Raw genomic sequence first — 17288 nt, forward strand, 5'->3', positions numbered from 1 at the left:
TTTTCATACACCACTGGCTCTCCAAGTGTCCACCCTGACCACTAGCAGCAGCATCACCTGGAAACTTGTTATAAACACAAATTCTCAACAACACTCCAGACATGCTGAATCAGAAACTCGGGATAAGGCTCAATAATCTTTGTTTTAAAACGCCCTCTAGGTGGTATTGACGTGCACTAATGCTGGAAAACCACAATCACACATGGTAGCTACCAGGTTTCTTTTTTTTTTTTAATGAGATATTTTTCCTTCACTTTTTTCCCAGTTTTATTTTGAATTGGTTTCAAGTGTACATCCTAGTGGCCAATCATATACTTTATATAGTATTCCCTTAGGTATTTCCGGTACCCTGACTGGCACCATACATAGTTATTGCAATACTATTGACTATATTCCCTATGCTTTACTTACATACCTGAGACTAATTTGTAACTACCAATTTGTACTTAATCCCTTCACCTCTTTCACCCAGTTTTCCAAACCCTACCCCTCTGGCAACCACCAGTTTGTTCTCTGTGTCTATGAGTCTATCTCAATTTTGTTCATTTTGTTTAGATTCCACATATAAGTGAAATCATATGGTACTTGTCTTGCTCAGATTGACTTATTTCACTGAGCATAATGCCCTCTAGGTTCATTCATGCTGTCGCAAATGGTAGGATTTCATTCCTTTTTATGGCTGAGTAACTCCATTGTAAATATGTACCACCACTGTTTTATCCACTCATCTATTGATGGGTACTTGAGTTGCTTCCATTTCTTGGCTATTGTAAATAATGCTGCAATTAACATAAGGGTGCATATATATATACTCTTGGGTTTCTTTGGATAAATTCCCAGAAGTAGAATTGCTAGGTCATAAGGCGATTTCATTTTTTACCTTTTTGAGGCAACTCCATACTGTTTTCCATAGTGTCTTTACGTCTGCATTACCACCAACAGCGCATGAGGGTTCCCTTTCCTCCACATCCTTGTCAGCACTCGTCATTTGTGGATTTATTGATAATAGCCATTCTGATAGGTGTAAGGTGATCTTATTGTGGTTTTAATGTTGTGCATCTTTTCACAATCTATTGGCTATTTGTATGTGCTCTTTGGAAGTGTCTATTCAGGTCCTCCACCCATTTTTTAATTGGATTGGTTTTTGGTGTTGAGTAGCATTAGTTCTTTATGAATTTTGAATTGACCCTTTATTAACCCCCCATTGGTGAACACATTCTGCCATTTAGTAGGCTGTCTTTTCATTTTATTGATGGTTTCCTTTGCTGTGCAAAAATTTTTATTTCTTCCTTCCCAATTTGAATGCCTTTTATTTCTTCTTCTTGTCTTATTGCTGTGGCTAGGGCTTCCAGTGCTGTGTTGAATAAAAGTGGTGAAAGTGGACATCCCTGTCTTGTTTCTAATCTTTAGGAAAATGATTTTAGTTTTTCCCATTGAGTATAATGTTATGTGTTGGTTTGTCATATATGGCCTTTATTACGTTGAAGTATGAGTATATTCCCTCTATTCCCACCTGTTTTATCAGAAATGGGTGCTGAATTTTGTCAAGTACTTTTTCTGCATCTATTAATATGGTTATGTGATTTTTTATCTTTCATTTCGTTTATGTGGTATTTCACATTAATCGATTTGCAGATTTTTACCCACTTGGTCACAGTGTATGATCTGTTTGATGTATTGCTAATATTGGTTGAGTATTTTTGCATCTATTTTCATCAAGGATATTGGCCTATAAACTTCTCTCTTTATAGTGTCTTTATCTGGTTTTGGAATTAGGATAATACTGGCATCATAAAAAGACTTTGAGAGTCTTCTCTCCTCTTAAAATTTTTGGAATAGTTTGAGAAGAACAGGTGTTAATTCTTCTTTGAATGTTCAGTAAAATTCATCTGTGAAGCTGCTTGGTCCAGGACTTTTGTTGTTGGCAGGTTTGATTTTTTTTATTACTGCTTCAATATTATTAGTTGTAATCAGTCTATTCTAATTTTCTGATTCTTCTTGATTCAGTTTTGAAAGATTGTGTGTTTCTAGGAATTTATCCATTTTGTCCAGATTGTCCAATATGTTGGCATTTGGTTGCTTGTAATATTTTCTTACAATCCTTTGTATTTCTGTGGTGTCAGTTGTTACTTATCTTTCTTCCCTGATTTTATTTATTTGGGTCTTCTCTCTTTTATCTTGATTAGTCTAGTTCAGGTTTATCAATTTTGTTTTTCTTTTCAAACAGCCAGCTCTTGGTTTCATTGATCTTTTGAATTGCTTTTTCCTTCTCTATGTCATTTATTTCTGCTCCCATCTGCATTATTTCCTTCCTTCTACTCACTTTGGGCTTTGTGTGTTGTTCTTTTCTAGTTCCTTTAGGTGTAAAGCTAGATTGTTTATTCGAGATTATTCTTGCTTCTTGTGTTAGGCCTATAATGCTATGAGCTTCCCTCTTAGGGCTGCTTGTACTGTGCCCCACAGATTTTAAGTTGCTATTTGTTCATTTTTGTTTGTCTCAAGGTAACAAAATTTTGATTTCAGGTCCTCCACCCATTTTTTAATTGGATTGTTTTTTGGTGTTGAGTAGCATTAGTTCTTTATGAATTTTGAATTGACCCCTTATGAACCCCCATTGGTGAACACGTTCTCCCATTTAGTAGGTTGTCTTTTCATTTTATTTATGGTTTACTTTGCTGTACAAAAATTTTTATTTCTTCCTTCCCAATTTGAATGCCTTTTATTTCTTCTTCTTGTCTAATTGCTGTGGCTAGGGCTTCCAGTGCTATGTTGAATAAAAGTGGTGAAAGTGGACATCCAATGAAACCAATGAATGGGGTAACATCAAGGTAACTAAACAATGATGTTAGCCCATTCGTTGTTTAGTAACATGTTATTTAGCCTCCATTTATTTGTGAGTTTCAGTTTTATTCTTGTAATTGATTTCTAGTTTCATACCATTGTGGTCAAAGAAGATGTTTGATATGATTTCAATCTCCTTAAATTTATCGAGGCTTGTTTTGTGTCCTAACATGTGGTCTAGCCTAGAAAATGTCCCATGTGCCCTTGAAAAAAATTTATATTTTACTGTTTTGGGGTGAAATGATCTTAAAATATCAATTAAATCCATCTAGTCTAGAGTGTCATTTAAAGCTGCTATTTTCTTATTGATTTTCTATCTGGAAAATCTATCCATTTAAGTCAATGGGGTGTTAAAATCCCCAACTATGACTGTATTACCGTCAACCTCTCCCTTTAAGTCCATCAAGATTTGCTTCACATATTTAGGTGCTTCTATGTTGGGTGCATGTTTAAAAGGGTTATATTCTATTGTTGGATTGATCCTTTTATCATTATGTAATACCTTTCTTTATGTCTTATAATAGCCTTTGCTTTTAAAGTCTGATATAAGTATTGCTACCCTAGCTTTTTTTTTTCATTTCCATTTGCATGAAGTACCTTTTTCTATCCTTTTACTTTTAGTCTGTGTACCTTTTATTCTGGAGTGGATCTCTTGTAAATAGCATATATATAGGTCTTGTTTCTTTATCCATTCAGCTACCTTATGTTTTTTGATTGGAACATTTAAGCCATTTACATTTAAAGTGATTATTGATAGGTACATATTTACTGCCATTTTATTCTTTATAACTATGTTTCTCCTCTTTTTAAAAAATTTATTCTCTTTAAAGAAGACCCTTTAACATTTCTTATACTAGTTTGGTGGTAATGAGCTTCTTCAGCTTTTTCTTGTCTGGGAAGCTCTTTATTTCACCTTCAATTTTAAATTATAGCCTTGCTGGGGAGAGCAGTCTTGGTTATAGGTCCTTGCTTTGAATTACTTTGAGTATTTCATGCCAGTCCCTCTGGCCTGAAATGTTTATGTTGAGAAATCAGCTGACAGTCTCATGGGCGCTCCCTTGTAGTTAACTGTTTTTCTCTTTGTCTTAAACTTTTGCCATTCCAATTATGATGTGTCTTGAGGTGGGCCTCTTTGTTCATCTTGTTTGGGACTCTGTGCTTCTTGGATCTGTGTGACTTTTTCTTTCACCAGGGTAGGACAGTTTTCAGACATTATTCCTTCAAACAGGTTCTCAATTCCTTGCACTCTCTCCCCTCCTTCTGGTACCCCTATGATGAAGATGTTGTTATGCCTCCTAGAGGTCCCTTAGATTATTCTCATTTTTTAAAAATTCTTTTTTCTCCCTGCTCTGATTGCATGTTTTTTGCTACCTTGTCTTACAAATCACTGATTTGGTTCTCTGCTTCATCTAACCTGCTGGTTGATTCCTTCTAGTATATTCTTCATTTCACATATTGTATTCTTCCTTTCTGACAGGTTCTTTTTTTACGGCTTCTATGTCCTTTTTTATGCTTACTAGTATCTCTTGATAAAGTTCTCACTAAGTTCCTTGAGCATCCTTATAACCACTGTTTTAAACTCTGTTTCTGGTAGCTTACTTGCCTCCATCTCATTTAGTTTTTTTTCTTGGGATTTCTCCTGTACTTTCATTTGAGGCATGTTTCTTTGTCTCCCCATTTTGGCTGCCTCTCTGTATTTGTTTCTGTGTACTAGGGAGATCTGCTATGCCTTGGTATGGTGACCTTTTGTAGTAGGTGTTTGTGGGATCAGAGGGGCTCTCTCCCTGATCCTCTGAGCTAGGTCCTCCTGGAATGTCCTTTGTGTGGGTTATGTAAGCCCTCCTGTTGTAGCTGAGTTTTGATTGCTCTTGGCCTATCCATGGGTGGGGCTGCCCCACCCGCTGGCTATAAGTATCTCTCCCTAACACAATGTATGAGCTGCTGAGTTGGGGCTGGCTTCACAAAGCTGAATTTCCCCAAGAGAGTCTGGTGTCTGCTGATATCTCCCTTTGTGTGTGCTACTTGTAGAGCTAATTTCATCGTGCTCTGATGCGGTCTCAACAGGTGCGTTGGCTCTAGGGCCCCTTGGGAGTGAATTCAGTGCAGGTTGAAGTCAGGCGCAGCCACTGTGGGTTCCTGGGCTACCTGTTTGGAGCTACAAAGTGATCAACCATTTATGGCTGTCTCTGCTGGGCCTGGATTTGTGTGGCAGTTTCCTAGCTGTGCACCACGGTTGATTTCCATCAGCACTGAGTCCAGGGACAGGTCAGCAAAAGGCCCAAATCTCCTTGAGACCTGCCCTCACCTTGTAGGATAAGTCAGTATGTGAAAAAGCCTCTAGCAGTATGTGAGTTGTGTGATAGAGGCTCTTGGTGAGTGGTGTTCGCAGACTTATACACTCAAACTTGGCACTAGTGCTGTGTTGAGGCTACTCAGCAATAGTGTCAGGGTACATCAATGTAAGCCACCACCCGCTGAATGCCTGTGGCTGTTTGTGGTAGGGCAGGGTCTCTGGGATTTATCAGGGTGAGGCCAGCAGAGACCCAAACATACCAAGATTTAGCCTGTGAAAAGAGAGTTCTGCACAGGAATGGTGGCACTGTCCTGGCATGTGAGGTAAAAATGGCCCGGCCCAAGAGTCAAACGACTCAGTTCTTCCCAGAGTCTACCCAGACCTCCTGGAGAGTATTCTGTACTGGAGGACCAGTATGGCCACAGCCTGCTTACAATATTTCAGAGCAAAGCTAAGCAGTGCTAGCCATTGGGAGCAAAGAGGATGGACCTAGCGCTTTTCCCATGGCAGGTTGGGATGCCACTACTCTGGCCCATGGAGTACAGGGTACAGCTTCTCAGGCTGTGAACATGTTGCAGCTACTCTGGGACGCAGTGGGGGGTGGGGCGCAGGCACTCTGGTCTTCAGGGAGCAGGGCACTGCAAGTGCACTGGTGCTCTGGAGCACTGTGTGTGGGGGGGTTGGGGGGGAAGGGCAGGGTAAGTGGTCTCTGACCCAGAGCTACACAACTCCATTTGTGATTTTTTTCTGAGTTCATTCTAAAGAGGCTTCAAGAAAGTCTCTACCACAGGATGCTCTCTACAGTGAACTTGGCTGGGCAGGGTGATGGGAATGGGAGGGTGGGGCTTGTACAGTCCCCCCATTCCAGTACAGTTTGGAGGGGAGTGCTCAACCCAGGAAAGATAGTGTCTGTGGGCAGTGTGGGAGAGGGACTCAGCACAGGGACCCTGGTGGCTGTCCCTTCAGCTCTCTTCCCAGAACCACACAACCCAGTCTGTCCTCACAAGACTATAGTCTGCTCTGAGCTGCTCCCCCTCTGCTGGAGCCCAGGGTGAGTGGCAGTGAACAAGATTTTGTGAGCTGGCCCCTTAAGAGGGCACCTGGATCTCTAGCAGATGCATGTCTTTCCCTAGTGGGCCAAATGCCCGCTAATTTTTACAGCCAGATGTTAAATGGGCACCTCTTCCAGGCTCTGGTGCTCCAGGCTAGGGAGCTGGGCATGGAGCTGAGGCCCCACATTCCTCACAGTGAACCTTTGTGGCTGAGATATTCCTCTGGATTCTCAGCTGGTGCACATGGGAGCAGGGCCAGCCCTTTTCATGTCTCCACCCTTCTTACCAGCCTGCATGTGGCTTCTTCTGTAAGTCCTTAGTTATAAGACTTCTGCTCAGCTAATCTTTAGTTGGTTGTTTATGTTGATTGTTCCATAATTTAGTTGTAATTCCAGTTCGGGCCTGAGAGAAGGTGAGAGTAATTTCCACCTATTCCACCACCACCGTCTCCCAGGCTTCTTGATCAACTGGATTTCTGGTTTTTACAAACTGGGTTTACATGAGTTCAAGCAACATTACCCAATTCATTCCTAGGGTTCACTGTCCATTAAAAGAGCTATAGGACTAAAATACAATATTTTGCACCCCATAATGCTCAGCCTGAAATAGCTATATCTTTCTTACCAATATGGCTAGTATTGGTATGCTATGCTACCAATTGGATGGTATGCTAACTAGTCTTTGCATACACATGTCTATGGATACACTCATTTTTCTGTGCGTGGTGCCTGGTTTAGGGAAGGACAAAGTAAGCACTCAAGAAATGCTTGGAAAGAAAATGCATTCTGAATATACATGTGAGTTTGGGCATGCTGCCTCTTAACTCATTCACTTAAGACTTCAAGATGAAAGCATAAGGGTCTTCTGAAATATATCATACTGAAAGTAAAGATGAAATCTAATAGTTAAAGAGAAGAATGTTGCCAGTGACTCTAGATAATAACTCAAACAGTTTAAGAACTTACTAAAATCAATGGAACATTATTACAGTTTACCATGCTACATTCACAGGATAGTCCAAGTATGCAATCAATCAAAAACATGCTACAGCTACTCAGAAACATACCACATCTTTGCTGCACACACACATACTCACACACACGCACACACATATACACACAACCCCCAGGCGCTCACACACACACACAGTAATCAGCACATACATAGCTCCAATACTCAAAGCTGGAACCAGGGCCACCCTAACTTACTCTTGGGTCCCATGATTAAGGCAAGAAAGAAGGGTGGGCTGGTGGGCAGTATGCCAGGAGCAACCATTACCATCGTTCTCTAGAGACCCAGGTGCGCCATTGTTAAAGATTTGATCCACATGATTCAATATGAACTCAATCACCACCTGCTGGACCCGGACAGCAAGGAAGGCTGCATCTCCATTGCAACCAGTAGCTTCAATTTCTTTGGACCTAAATCGTGAAAGAAATACATTTAGTTCAGTGAGTCAACCCTAGAGCAGTAAGGGGGAGCCAGGGGGCCTTTTGTACAAGCCCCATCTCTTCAGTGTAGATGGTTTGTTAATCTGTAGAATACCTATATTTTTAATCCTCACCCAAGGATATGTTTATTGATTTTAAAGAGAGAAGAAGGGGAGGGAGGGGGAGAGAGAGAGAGAGAGAGAGAAACACTGATGTGAGAGAAAAACATTGATCGGTTGCTTCTTGTACACACTCTGATTAGGGATTGAACCTGCAACCTAGGTATGTGCCCTGACCAGGTATTGACCCTGCAACCTTTTTAATGTACAGGATGATGCTCCAAAGTACTGAGCCACCGGGTCAGGGTGAATATTTTAACTATTAAGACCTATTAAAGGGACTCTCCAAAGGCTGTGAAGCCCAACACGCTGAACAAATTTCAAACAATTACCAGGAATTATATATTGCAAGACTATAACACTCTATTAGTGAATATATAAGAATTGACTTATTTCCAAAGGATCTCCTTCTACCCCCACCTGATTGTTCTGAGGGGGAGCTCATAATTTATAAAGTCATATGAAGCAGTTGATTCAGGTTATAGTCAGCTGTGACCCCACCAAAACCAACAAAAGCCAATGAGACACATAGACAAGAAAGGCGTTTTCAAGAAATTTTAACATACAGACCTATAACTTCAGTCACATCCCTGTGGTAGCCAGGAAATGCCTTTAGAACCCAGTTTCCAGGTTAGCAGACAAAGAACTTAGGTTACTAAAATCACCTTTAATTCATATGTGTTATAAAAGATCACTTAGCTACAGGTTTGCCTTCAAGGGGCTTCAATTTTGAAGAACCCAGTCTTCATTTTAATCAGTGGGCTGTTTTAAGCCCACTACAGGGATGGTGGGGTGAGAGGTGAGGGTTTGGAAGTTACCTGAGGAGATTTGGTGCCCACACGAGGGCCAGGTTCCTGGCATGCATGTTGGTCTTGCTGCTGAAGGAGGCGATGTGGGCCAGGTGTCGAATCAGGTATTCCAAGGTCCTGCAATGGTTATTTACTTATTTTTTTTTTACAAAGTACAAAACTTTAATAATTTCAAAACTGGAGATAATTTCTAAGTTTGGATTTGAGAGACTAAATAAATATTTCTATCGTGTGAGTTTTGGAGGAATATCAGGAAGATACTAAGATTGATGGAAGTAATTTTCTAATTTTCTTGGCCCTCAGCACGTTGGCCTAGGGTAGGTTGAGAAGGATGAAAAATATCTATTATGGCTAGGAAGTTCTACCACACCAAAATCTGTCCCACCTGTAACAGATTGGCAGGTTCAGAGAAGACCAGGAAAGGTGGTAAGATCAGGGGCTAAAGTGTAAGAATGAAATGAAAAGATGGGATGATGTAAGGGATATATTGATGCCCAATACTCAAGAGCTACAGTGAAACCATGTTTTAAAACCATCTTGGTTTCCATAGATTTGGTTACTCTATGAATCTGGGTAAGAACCTAGGATAGGTTCCTAGGTTTCCATAGATTTGGTTACTCTATGAATCGGGTAAGAACCTAGGATATCACTGTGAGGACGTCCTTGTGTGATCAGAATTAGAGTGGGACTCTGAGGGGTATCCTGCAAGTTTCTAGGACATGGGCTGCCCCTTCCCATCAATGTCCATGGTCAGACATCAACTCACTGATAAAACTGACCTGTTCACCCACCTCAAAATGCCCCAGGAAAGCCCCTGTCCACTGAATTTGTTCACTTTTATGATGCCAGCCTGCATCTGCGGTATTATACCCCCACAAGAGGCTGTGACTTTCTTTCACGAAAGATTCTTACCTATAATGGGATGGGGGAAGCTCCTGTATAACATTTTGGATTCGGGCCAACTGGCCTTCTTCTGGGCAACGTGACACTGCCTCCTGCAGATAAGAACATGAAGCACCCAGTGAGCGCCTGAGAGGGTGGACACACACCTGCATTGGCTGGTTTTAGTTAGGCTCGTGGTACTGCAGCTTTCCAGCCAGGCCTAGAGATTGTCCCTCCAAGAGGCACGCTTTTTTAGTAAAAACAAACAACTGAAATCTCTGAGGGTTCACGACATGAAGCATCTTGCATTGCACACACGCAAAGGCTTGTGGGTTGTTCAAGTTTCTGTGCACCCTCAGATGGGTGTTGGGTATCTGGGAAAGAAGGTGTAGAATCTTGAGTGTGTCATGTGTGGCAGAATGAGTCATAGAGACCCCGGGACAGGTAGATAAAGACAGAGACAAAGGAAGACAGGGCCGGGTGGAGATGACAAGGTAGCTCCATGTTTACCCAGCTGTCTTCTTGAGTACAGACAGCCACTTCCCATCTGGCCTGAGACTGTTCCATGACCTTGCTACTACTCAGCAGCTGCATGTTGTAGATGCTGGGAAGCAGGGAAGGCATGCCTTCTCAGCCAGATAAGGGCTTTGTCCCTGAGACCCAGTGGCCTTGCCAGGTCTCGCTCTCTCTTGTTTCTTGTGTTTGTGTTTCTCCTCCCTCTAGACCAAGGCACTTAAGGCAGGGATTTCAGTAAAGGCACTGTGATCACAGGCTTGTCCAGGGCTTCTGCACAATGCAGGTGTCCTGGGCAGATTCCCCTGCATCCCTGTCCTGAGAACCTGTCCTGCCTGTGCCCTGCCTCAAGGGTCCCTCCCAGTACATGGCTGAGAGCTCCAGAACTGCCAGCATGGGAGCAGTACCTAAATTCAAGGTCAACAGCAGTCACAGCTTTCTTTTTTGTCTAAGGTATAATTTATATATATTAAAAATGTACAAATCTTAACCTATAGCTCCACGAGTTCTTTCATATACATAGATCCATATTACCACACCAAGACCAAGGGAGACTTTTAAAGGAGCTTCTGAGCTCATTTCAGTCTTATGACCCTGAATCCATAGGCACATGTGACTCACACATATGTGAGTCTTGTATTTCCTCTCCATGCTGGAATCTAGCTTTACATTTATATACCAGGTGGGCAAAAGTAGGTTTATAGTTGTTTATATGAAAAAATGTATAATACAAGGATAAATAATAATACAAGAATACACTCTTTGTGCATTCACAACTGTAAACCTACTTTTGTCTACCCATATCAGAGGTCTGTCCAGAAGGTATCCAGCCACATACTATGAAAATAGAAAGATATTTATTGAAGAAGATATAAGATATAGGAATCATTGTACATAGGACAGATGCCTCAGTTCCCTTCAAAGTAGGCACCTCGGGACCTCACACAGTTTTCCCAATCACCATCAGCTACCCCATCAATATTTTCCTGAATCTCATTGATGGTCAGAAATCTCTTCCCTTTCAAAGGTGATTTTAGTTTTGGGAAAAGCAAGAAATCACAGGGCGCCAAATCTGGGCTTTAGTGGGCCTGAGTCACCTGGGTGGTTCGATGTTTTGTCAAAAATCTCTGCATGAGACATGATGCATGAGCGGGTGCATTATTGTGATGAAGCTGCCAATCACCAGTTGCCCATAGTTGTGGCCTTCTGAATCATCTGAATAGTTTCCACAAAGGAATGTTTGAGCTTAATGCAAAGTTTGTTGCAGATTTGTTGCTCTACTCTCTCGGTCGCTTTTAATGCGACGGCCACACGGTATACCTGCTCACTCAAAGCGTCTTCAGCCCTCACTGACTAGTACAGTGAAGTTGACTTTGTTCATGCATGTGCATTCCAGTCCACTCTCTTTGGCTGTCAAGTTACATGGATGTTGCTCAAACCATTTTCATTATATTAACAATGGCTGGACTTTTTCCAGAGAGATCATGTATGTCATAAAATATAGTCTTTAATTTGATAAGTACTGCCCCTTGCAATACCACTAAAATAAGACCCTAACTGTCGTGTGTTTTTCTTATATTGTTCACCTCTGCTCAGCATTTAGTTGTCATCTGCTTGCTGTGTGTGCATAAAGGATGAAGTTCAAACTCACAGTTATGAGAATTTTTATGCACAGAAAAGTGGAAGGAAGTTAACTTTACAGGACACCTTCTGTTTGCCAGCCCCAGCAAGGCCACACTTGGTGGGTCTGTTGTGTTCTAACCAACTCCAATGCGCTGCCCCAGTCAGCCTTCTCAACCCCCCTCACTTGTCTCCATTCTTTCCATAGCGCTCCCCACCATTACCTATACTATATAATGTGCTTAATTGTTAGGTTTACTGTTTTGTCGGTCTCCCTCGATAGATGTAAACTCTGTAAGCGCCAGGATGTGATGGGTCCCCATGCCTGACACACAGGCATTCTCTCCAGACTTGTTGAACGACTGACTACACTCCATTTCCCTCCATGCCCGGACTTTATCTATTAAGGGTTTTGGTTTTTTTTGTCTTTTTATTTAATTAAAGTAAAATATATATACAAAAGCTTACCGTTTTTAAAGGCAATCAAAATTCTCTACATGGAAAACTTGATTTTTTGTTTCCTAAGCGGAAGTGAGGAGAAAGGTGAGAGTGGGAGGGTCGCAGTCACAGGCGCCCCCACCTGCTGGTGGGTGTGCAAGCCTGGGGACAGAGCCGGCATAGGCGCAACCGCTGCCTCAGTCTTCGCTTTTTGAGATAATGCAGGGTGAAGAGGGCGAGGACAAGAACGGCAAGAAGGGCGGGGGGGGGGCGCGGCCGGAGTAAGCGCCCAGACACCTCTGCTCTTTTCCCGGGAGTGGACATTCAGAAAACACTTCTGGGAAGGACCCTGGCTGCCAAGGGAAAGCCTCATCAAGGGAGTAAAGGGAGAGAAACTCCAGGGGAAGGTGGGGCACGGAATGCAGAGTGGACCCTCCCACAGTCTATCCTGCTAAGGGGGAGGGGCGGGAGGCCTCTCGTCCTCTCCCTGCAAAGCTAGGATGAGCTTGGCAAAGCTTGCACACACACACCCACCCTTTCTAAAAATGTATCTAGGGAATAAAGGTGTAGATGAATTTAACAGACCACATGGAAAGTTCCTTTAATATTTGAGGAAGCTGTTAGTCATCTTCGTTCTCTGAGAGGCAGGGCGGGCTCACCCTCTGATGCCTGTAGCTCCCATGTGGGATTAGCGTTTATTTTATTATTCACAGCCTCTCCCCATCACACTCCAATCCTATTCAGAAGCTCTCTAGATCTTTGTTTCTCTCCTGGAACAGTCAGGCCACTGCAAACTTATTTTTAGCCTAGGCAGCCCTGTCAGCAGCATGGACAAACAACCTGTGGTTCTTCCTTCCAACTATACCCCAGCTGTGACTCAGCCTTTGACTTTTATTTTGTATTACTCATTTAAAAATTACAATTTTTATTTTAAATTATTTATGCAATCAGATTAAAAGTAACTCGTACACATAATTTTGAAAATGCAAAGCAACCGAAGGAATACACAGAAGAAGTGTTCCTTTCAACAGTGGACTTCAGTCTCCAAAGGCAACCACTGTGTGTCCTTTCACACAGTCATTTTGCCTATCTGTCTTTGTCACACTGTGGAAGCAAGCATGACTATAGGATCTGGCCCATCTGCAAAGACCTTGTCTCCCATCATTTCCCCCTCGCTTGCTCCACAACAGCCATGGCGGCCTCCACATAATCCCTCAAGCAAGCTCAGGCACGTCCTCTGCCAGGGCCGTTGCACTTGCATGTTCTTCATGACACACTCTTCCCCCAAATAGTTGCCCAATTTATTCCCTTGCTTCATCCATGTCTCTGTTCACATATCCCCTTATAGAGAGAGGTTTGATTTATCCTAACAAAAATATCAGTCCCCATCATTTCCCTCCCTGTACTTGCACAAATTTTCCTCACAATACTTATCAACAGTTCTCCTACTGTAACATAGTGAAATGCTTACTTTCTTTGACTCTGTTTTAATTCTAGTCTGCATTTCTCCCATGACCTTCAAGGAATAGCTCTGGTTATAGATATGCTAATTATTACAGGAATTCTGCTAGAGGCTTGAGCTTTTCACCAACATTTGCAGGAGCCTCAAGACTAGACTCAAATGAAGGAGGGGGGTGGACACAAAGAGATTTAGAGATGCCCCCCCAACCCCGCCCTTCTGCTGGTGCCTAGATATCTACGGTTAGTCATCACATACCTCTTGTCCAGCCCATTCTCCCTTCCCTGGACATAAAAGAAACCTGAACTTTGGGTTCTCTTAAGGTGGATTTACGGAAACTCTAAGCCTCCTCCCCATCCCCACAACCCCCAACTGTCTCCAGCTTGTCACCTTCTCAATCAATAAACCTTTCCTTATTCCAAATCCTTATGTTTTGAATATTGGCCTTTTGAAGCACTGGGCACCTGGACCTTGAACTGGTTAACACTTACAGAACTATGCTTTAAATTTGTTTATTGTCTCGTCTCTTTCATTAAAATGTAAGTTGCACAAGAGTAAGAATTTTATCTGTCTTGCTCACCATGAAATTCCCAACACCTAGAGCTATACCTGCCGTATATAGTGTACGTAGTAGATACCCAACAAACATTTGATGAATAAAACGAGTAAGTGAATGAATCCACATTTTGCTTTGCATTTGAAAATGCCAGGCAGACATATTTGTGACACACTTCCAGGATGGTACTGAGGACCATACCTCCATTGCAGGGAACACTAGCATTGCTGACTTTACCTAAATGCAGTCACAGGTATCTTTAAAAGAGGAAGAAAGAGGAAGACTTGACAGAGACAGAGAGGAAAAGGCAGTGTGATTACAGAGGCAGAGATTGGCGTGATGTGGCCACAAGCCAGAGAATGCCAGCAGCCACCAGAAGCTGGAAGAGCCAAGAAATCAGTTTTACCCTAGAGCCTTTGGAAGAAGCATGGCCCTGCTGACACCTTAATTTCAGCCCAGTAAAACTGATTTCAGACTTCTGGAATCTCGAAATGTGACAGGCTCAATTTCTTTTGTTTAAGCCACCAAGTTTGTGGTAATTTGTTACAGTAGCCACATGAAACTAATGCATGTACTCAAAGTTAATATATAATATGAAGGGCAAAAAATCACCCATCCCACTACCCAGACATAACCACTATTAACTTACTCACATGTAAAGCATAAAAGAAGCAATCTTCCCAGGCTTCCCAGCACCAAATATGAACTCTGGTATCATTTCCTCTTTAGTTACATATACTGTTTTATTCTATTTTATTTTGTATTGTGGCCATTAAATATGCTTCAGAAATGTGACTTTTCACAGATACACAGGATTGAAAACAACAGATTTATTACCATTTATTTAACCCATCCTATATTGTTAGACACATAGATACTCCCAAAATTTCGATATTATAAATAATATTGCAATAAAATGCTCACAAATCAATTATTTTGCACATCTGATTATTATCTTAGAATGGAATCCTAGAATAGAATTTCTGTATAAAAAATATGAGCATTTTAGGACTTTCTGGCAGTAATTTCAAATGGCTTTCTGGATGCCCAGACAATTTACACTTCTAACAGAAAACTATGAAAAAACCAGTCTCCCCACAGTTGTTCAATTTTTCTAATGCATTTAATTGTTTCTTCATTAATTTAGGATACTTTCTTTATCTTATATAAAGTCATTTAATACCTGAGCATATTTAAGAGCTGTTAACTCTATTTTAAAATAATGTGGTAGTTCTGAGACAGTATGTTAAATCTTTACTTCTTTTTACCAGCTATACACTTGTACAACACCAAGCAAGAGCCTCTCTGGGCCTCAATTTACTCTTTGTAAAAGAGAAAATAAAAACCAACAAAATAATATTTGTAACAAGCTTATTACATAGTAAGTACTCAATAAATAGCAACTATTAATCATGATTATTTTTCCAGTAATTTTTTCTAATTCCATTATTCCACTGAGATATTATTCTACTTTAATTGTGCGAGTGGGTTTAAGTAAATCATTATAAGAATGTGAGACAATGTAATAGAGCTATTTCCATGTCCCTGCAAACATTTGCTTATAGTATAATTCATTACTGAGCTCAAAGGACTCTTAAATGATAAATTCTTCAACATAATTAACTTCACTAGGTTCTACCTATGTATAAGTCAGTTGTCACAACAAAACACTCTTATTTTTTTTAGTGTCAATAAGTTGTTTAAATATAACATTAGATTCCCTTAAAATCTGATGACAGGTTGACAATAATATTGCTTTGTTATTTTTCTGTTGCTGTAAGAGAATAGAATGATTAGCAGTGCCACAGAACAGAAGCAGAGATAAGAATTCTGTTTCTGAAGTTTCTAGACAAGCCTTCTTATCTACCCCCAACTGTTACAGAATGAAATTTAGTTATAATAAGTTAGGTTCATTCAGTTCTTTAACATGATGATGTTCTATTTTATCATAGTCAAGGATGATACTATTGTACTGATAAAAGGATTAAAACTATGTAGAAAGCAAACAATAAAGTCTTATGTACTAATTAAAACAAGATATATTTTGACTCAAATTGGCAAAAAAAACAAACTGAAAATATACAGTGTTGGCAGGGGGGCGGGGCAGGGGGGGACACAGAGAAAGAGGGAGAAAGATCTGTGAGGATGTCTCCTAAAATGTTAATAGCAAATATGCCTGCTTGTGGGGTTTCAGGTGATTATACTTTCTCCTTTATACTTTTTTGCATTGCTTTATTTTTGAAATACAATTTTAATTTGGAAGAACAAAAACACCATGCAAAGAGTAAAAAAAAAAAAAAAAAATGAAGGAAATATCCAGATGTTAATTGTAATTGTCTTTGGTCTTTAAGAGGAGAGACCAAGGGTGTCTTCCTACTTTCCTCTATTTTCCAAATTGCCTTTTATTGTCTTTTAAAATGAGGAAATACTCATATATGGTGATAGTGATGATAATCTGGCAGATGCACATGAGGCCCACACACAACCTTTCCTCCTAGTTCCCAGGAAAGACTCCTCTGGGGTCCGATGCACAGAGCCTGCCATTATTAATGACCTAGCTTCTCAGAGTGGAGGCTCATTTGCCTCAGTCTTAGATCTCAAGGTCCCCTTGGATTTCTTTTTTTTTTAATTAATTAATTAATTAATTTTTTCAAATACATTTGTCTCCGCCTTCCCCCCACCACTTTCCCCTGCCCACCCCCTTGGATTTCTTAGGGTCCTCTAACCACTGCCGGTATATGTTTGGTTTTTTTTTTAGGGTTTGGCCCAATTTTTTCATTAAAAAATAATGTATTTTTAGTGGATACTATTTTGAAAGAAGTAAGGAAATCTATAATCCATCGTTGAAATAAATGGTTGTTACTCTTTTTGAACATCTTTCTTTTTAACCATGCCTTAATATACAATTGTATATCTATTTTTTCCAATTATCATTATGAGTGTTTTCCTCTATCATTAAAAACTCTTAAATATATTTTAATGGCCCAAGTGCAATTCTTAAAAAGCTTTTACTTATTTCGTATCATTTCAAATTGAAGAACGTTCCATATGCTCAAAATAAGTTTATTACAGGGGCCGTAAGAGAGATTCCTTCCTATGGTTAGAGCCTACATCTGGTCTTTACCGATAATTGCAACTCTTCCATAATCTTAATTTCAAACATCCCCTCTGACCACCCCACTCCAGCAGCCTATTGACCTCACTGGATGATTAATCCATTGATCTTTTCACTGCTATACACCTGCTTTCTGCCCTCATTTCTTTTCCTATAGATAA

General features: G+C 40.7%; 1 protein-coding gene across 1 annotated transcript in view; it reads right to left on the reverse strand.

Annotated features, from left to right (window-relative positions):
- ARHGAP31 (Rho GTPase activating protein 31) overlaps positions 1–17288 on the reverse strand; it is a 106765-nt gene that overhangs the window by 26725 nt on the left and 62752 nt on the right. The window contains exons 4-6 of the mRNA XM_054572322.1: positions 9457–9539; positions 8554–8661; positions 7465–7607 (exon numbers count right to left, since the gene is read on the reverse strand). Coding sequence (XP_054428297.1) covers positions 7465–7607; positions 8554–8661; positions 9457–9539 — 334 coding nt within the window. The remainder of the gene's footprint in view (positions 1–7464; positions 7608–8553; positions 8662–9456; positions 9540–17288) is intronic.

This window comes from Pteronotus mesoamericanus, unplaced genomic scaffold, assembly GCF_021234165.1.
Source record: "Pteronotus mesoamericanus isolate MK-2021 breed Mesoamerican mustached bat unplaced genomic scaffold, CSHL_Meso_final contig_228, whole genome shotgun sequence".
NCBI lineage: Eukaryota > Metazoa > Chordata > Mammalia > Chiroptera > Mormoopidae > Pteronotus > Pteronotus mesoamericanus.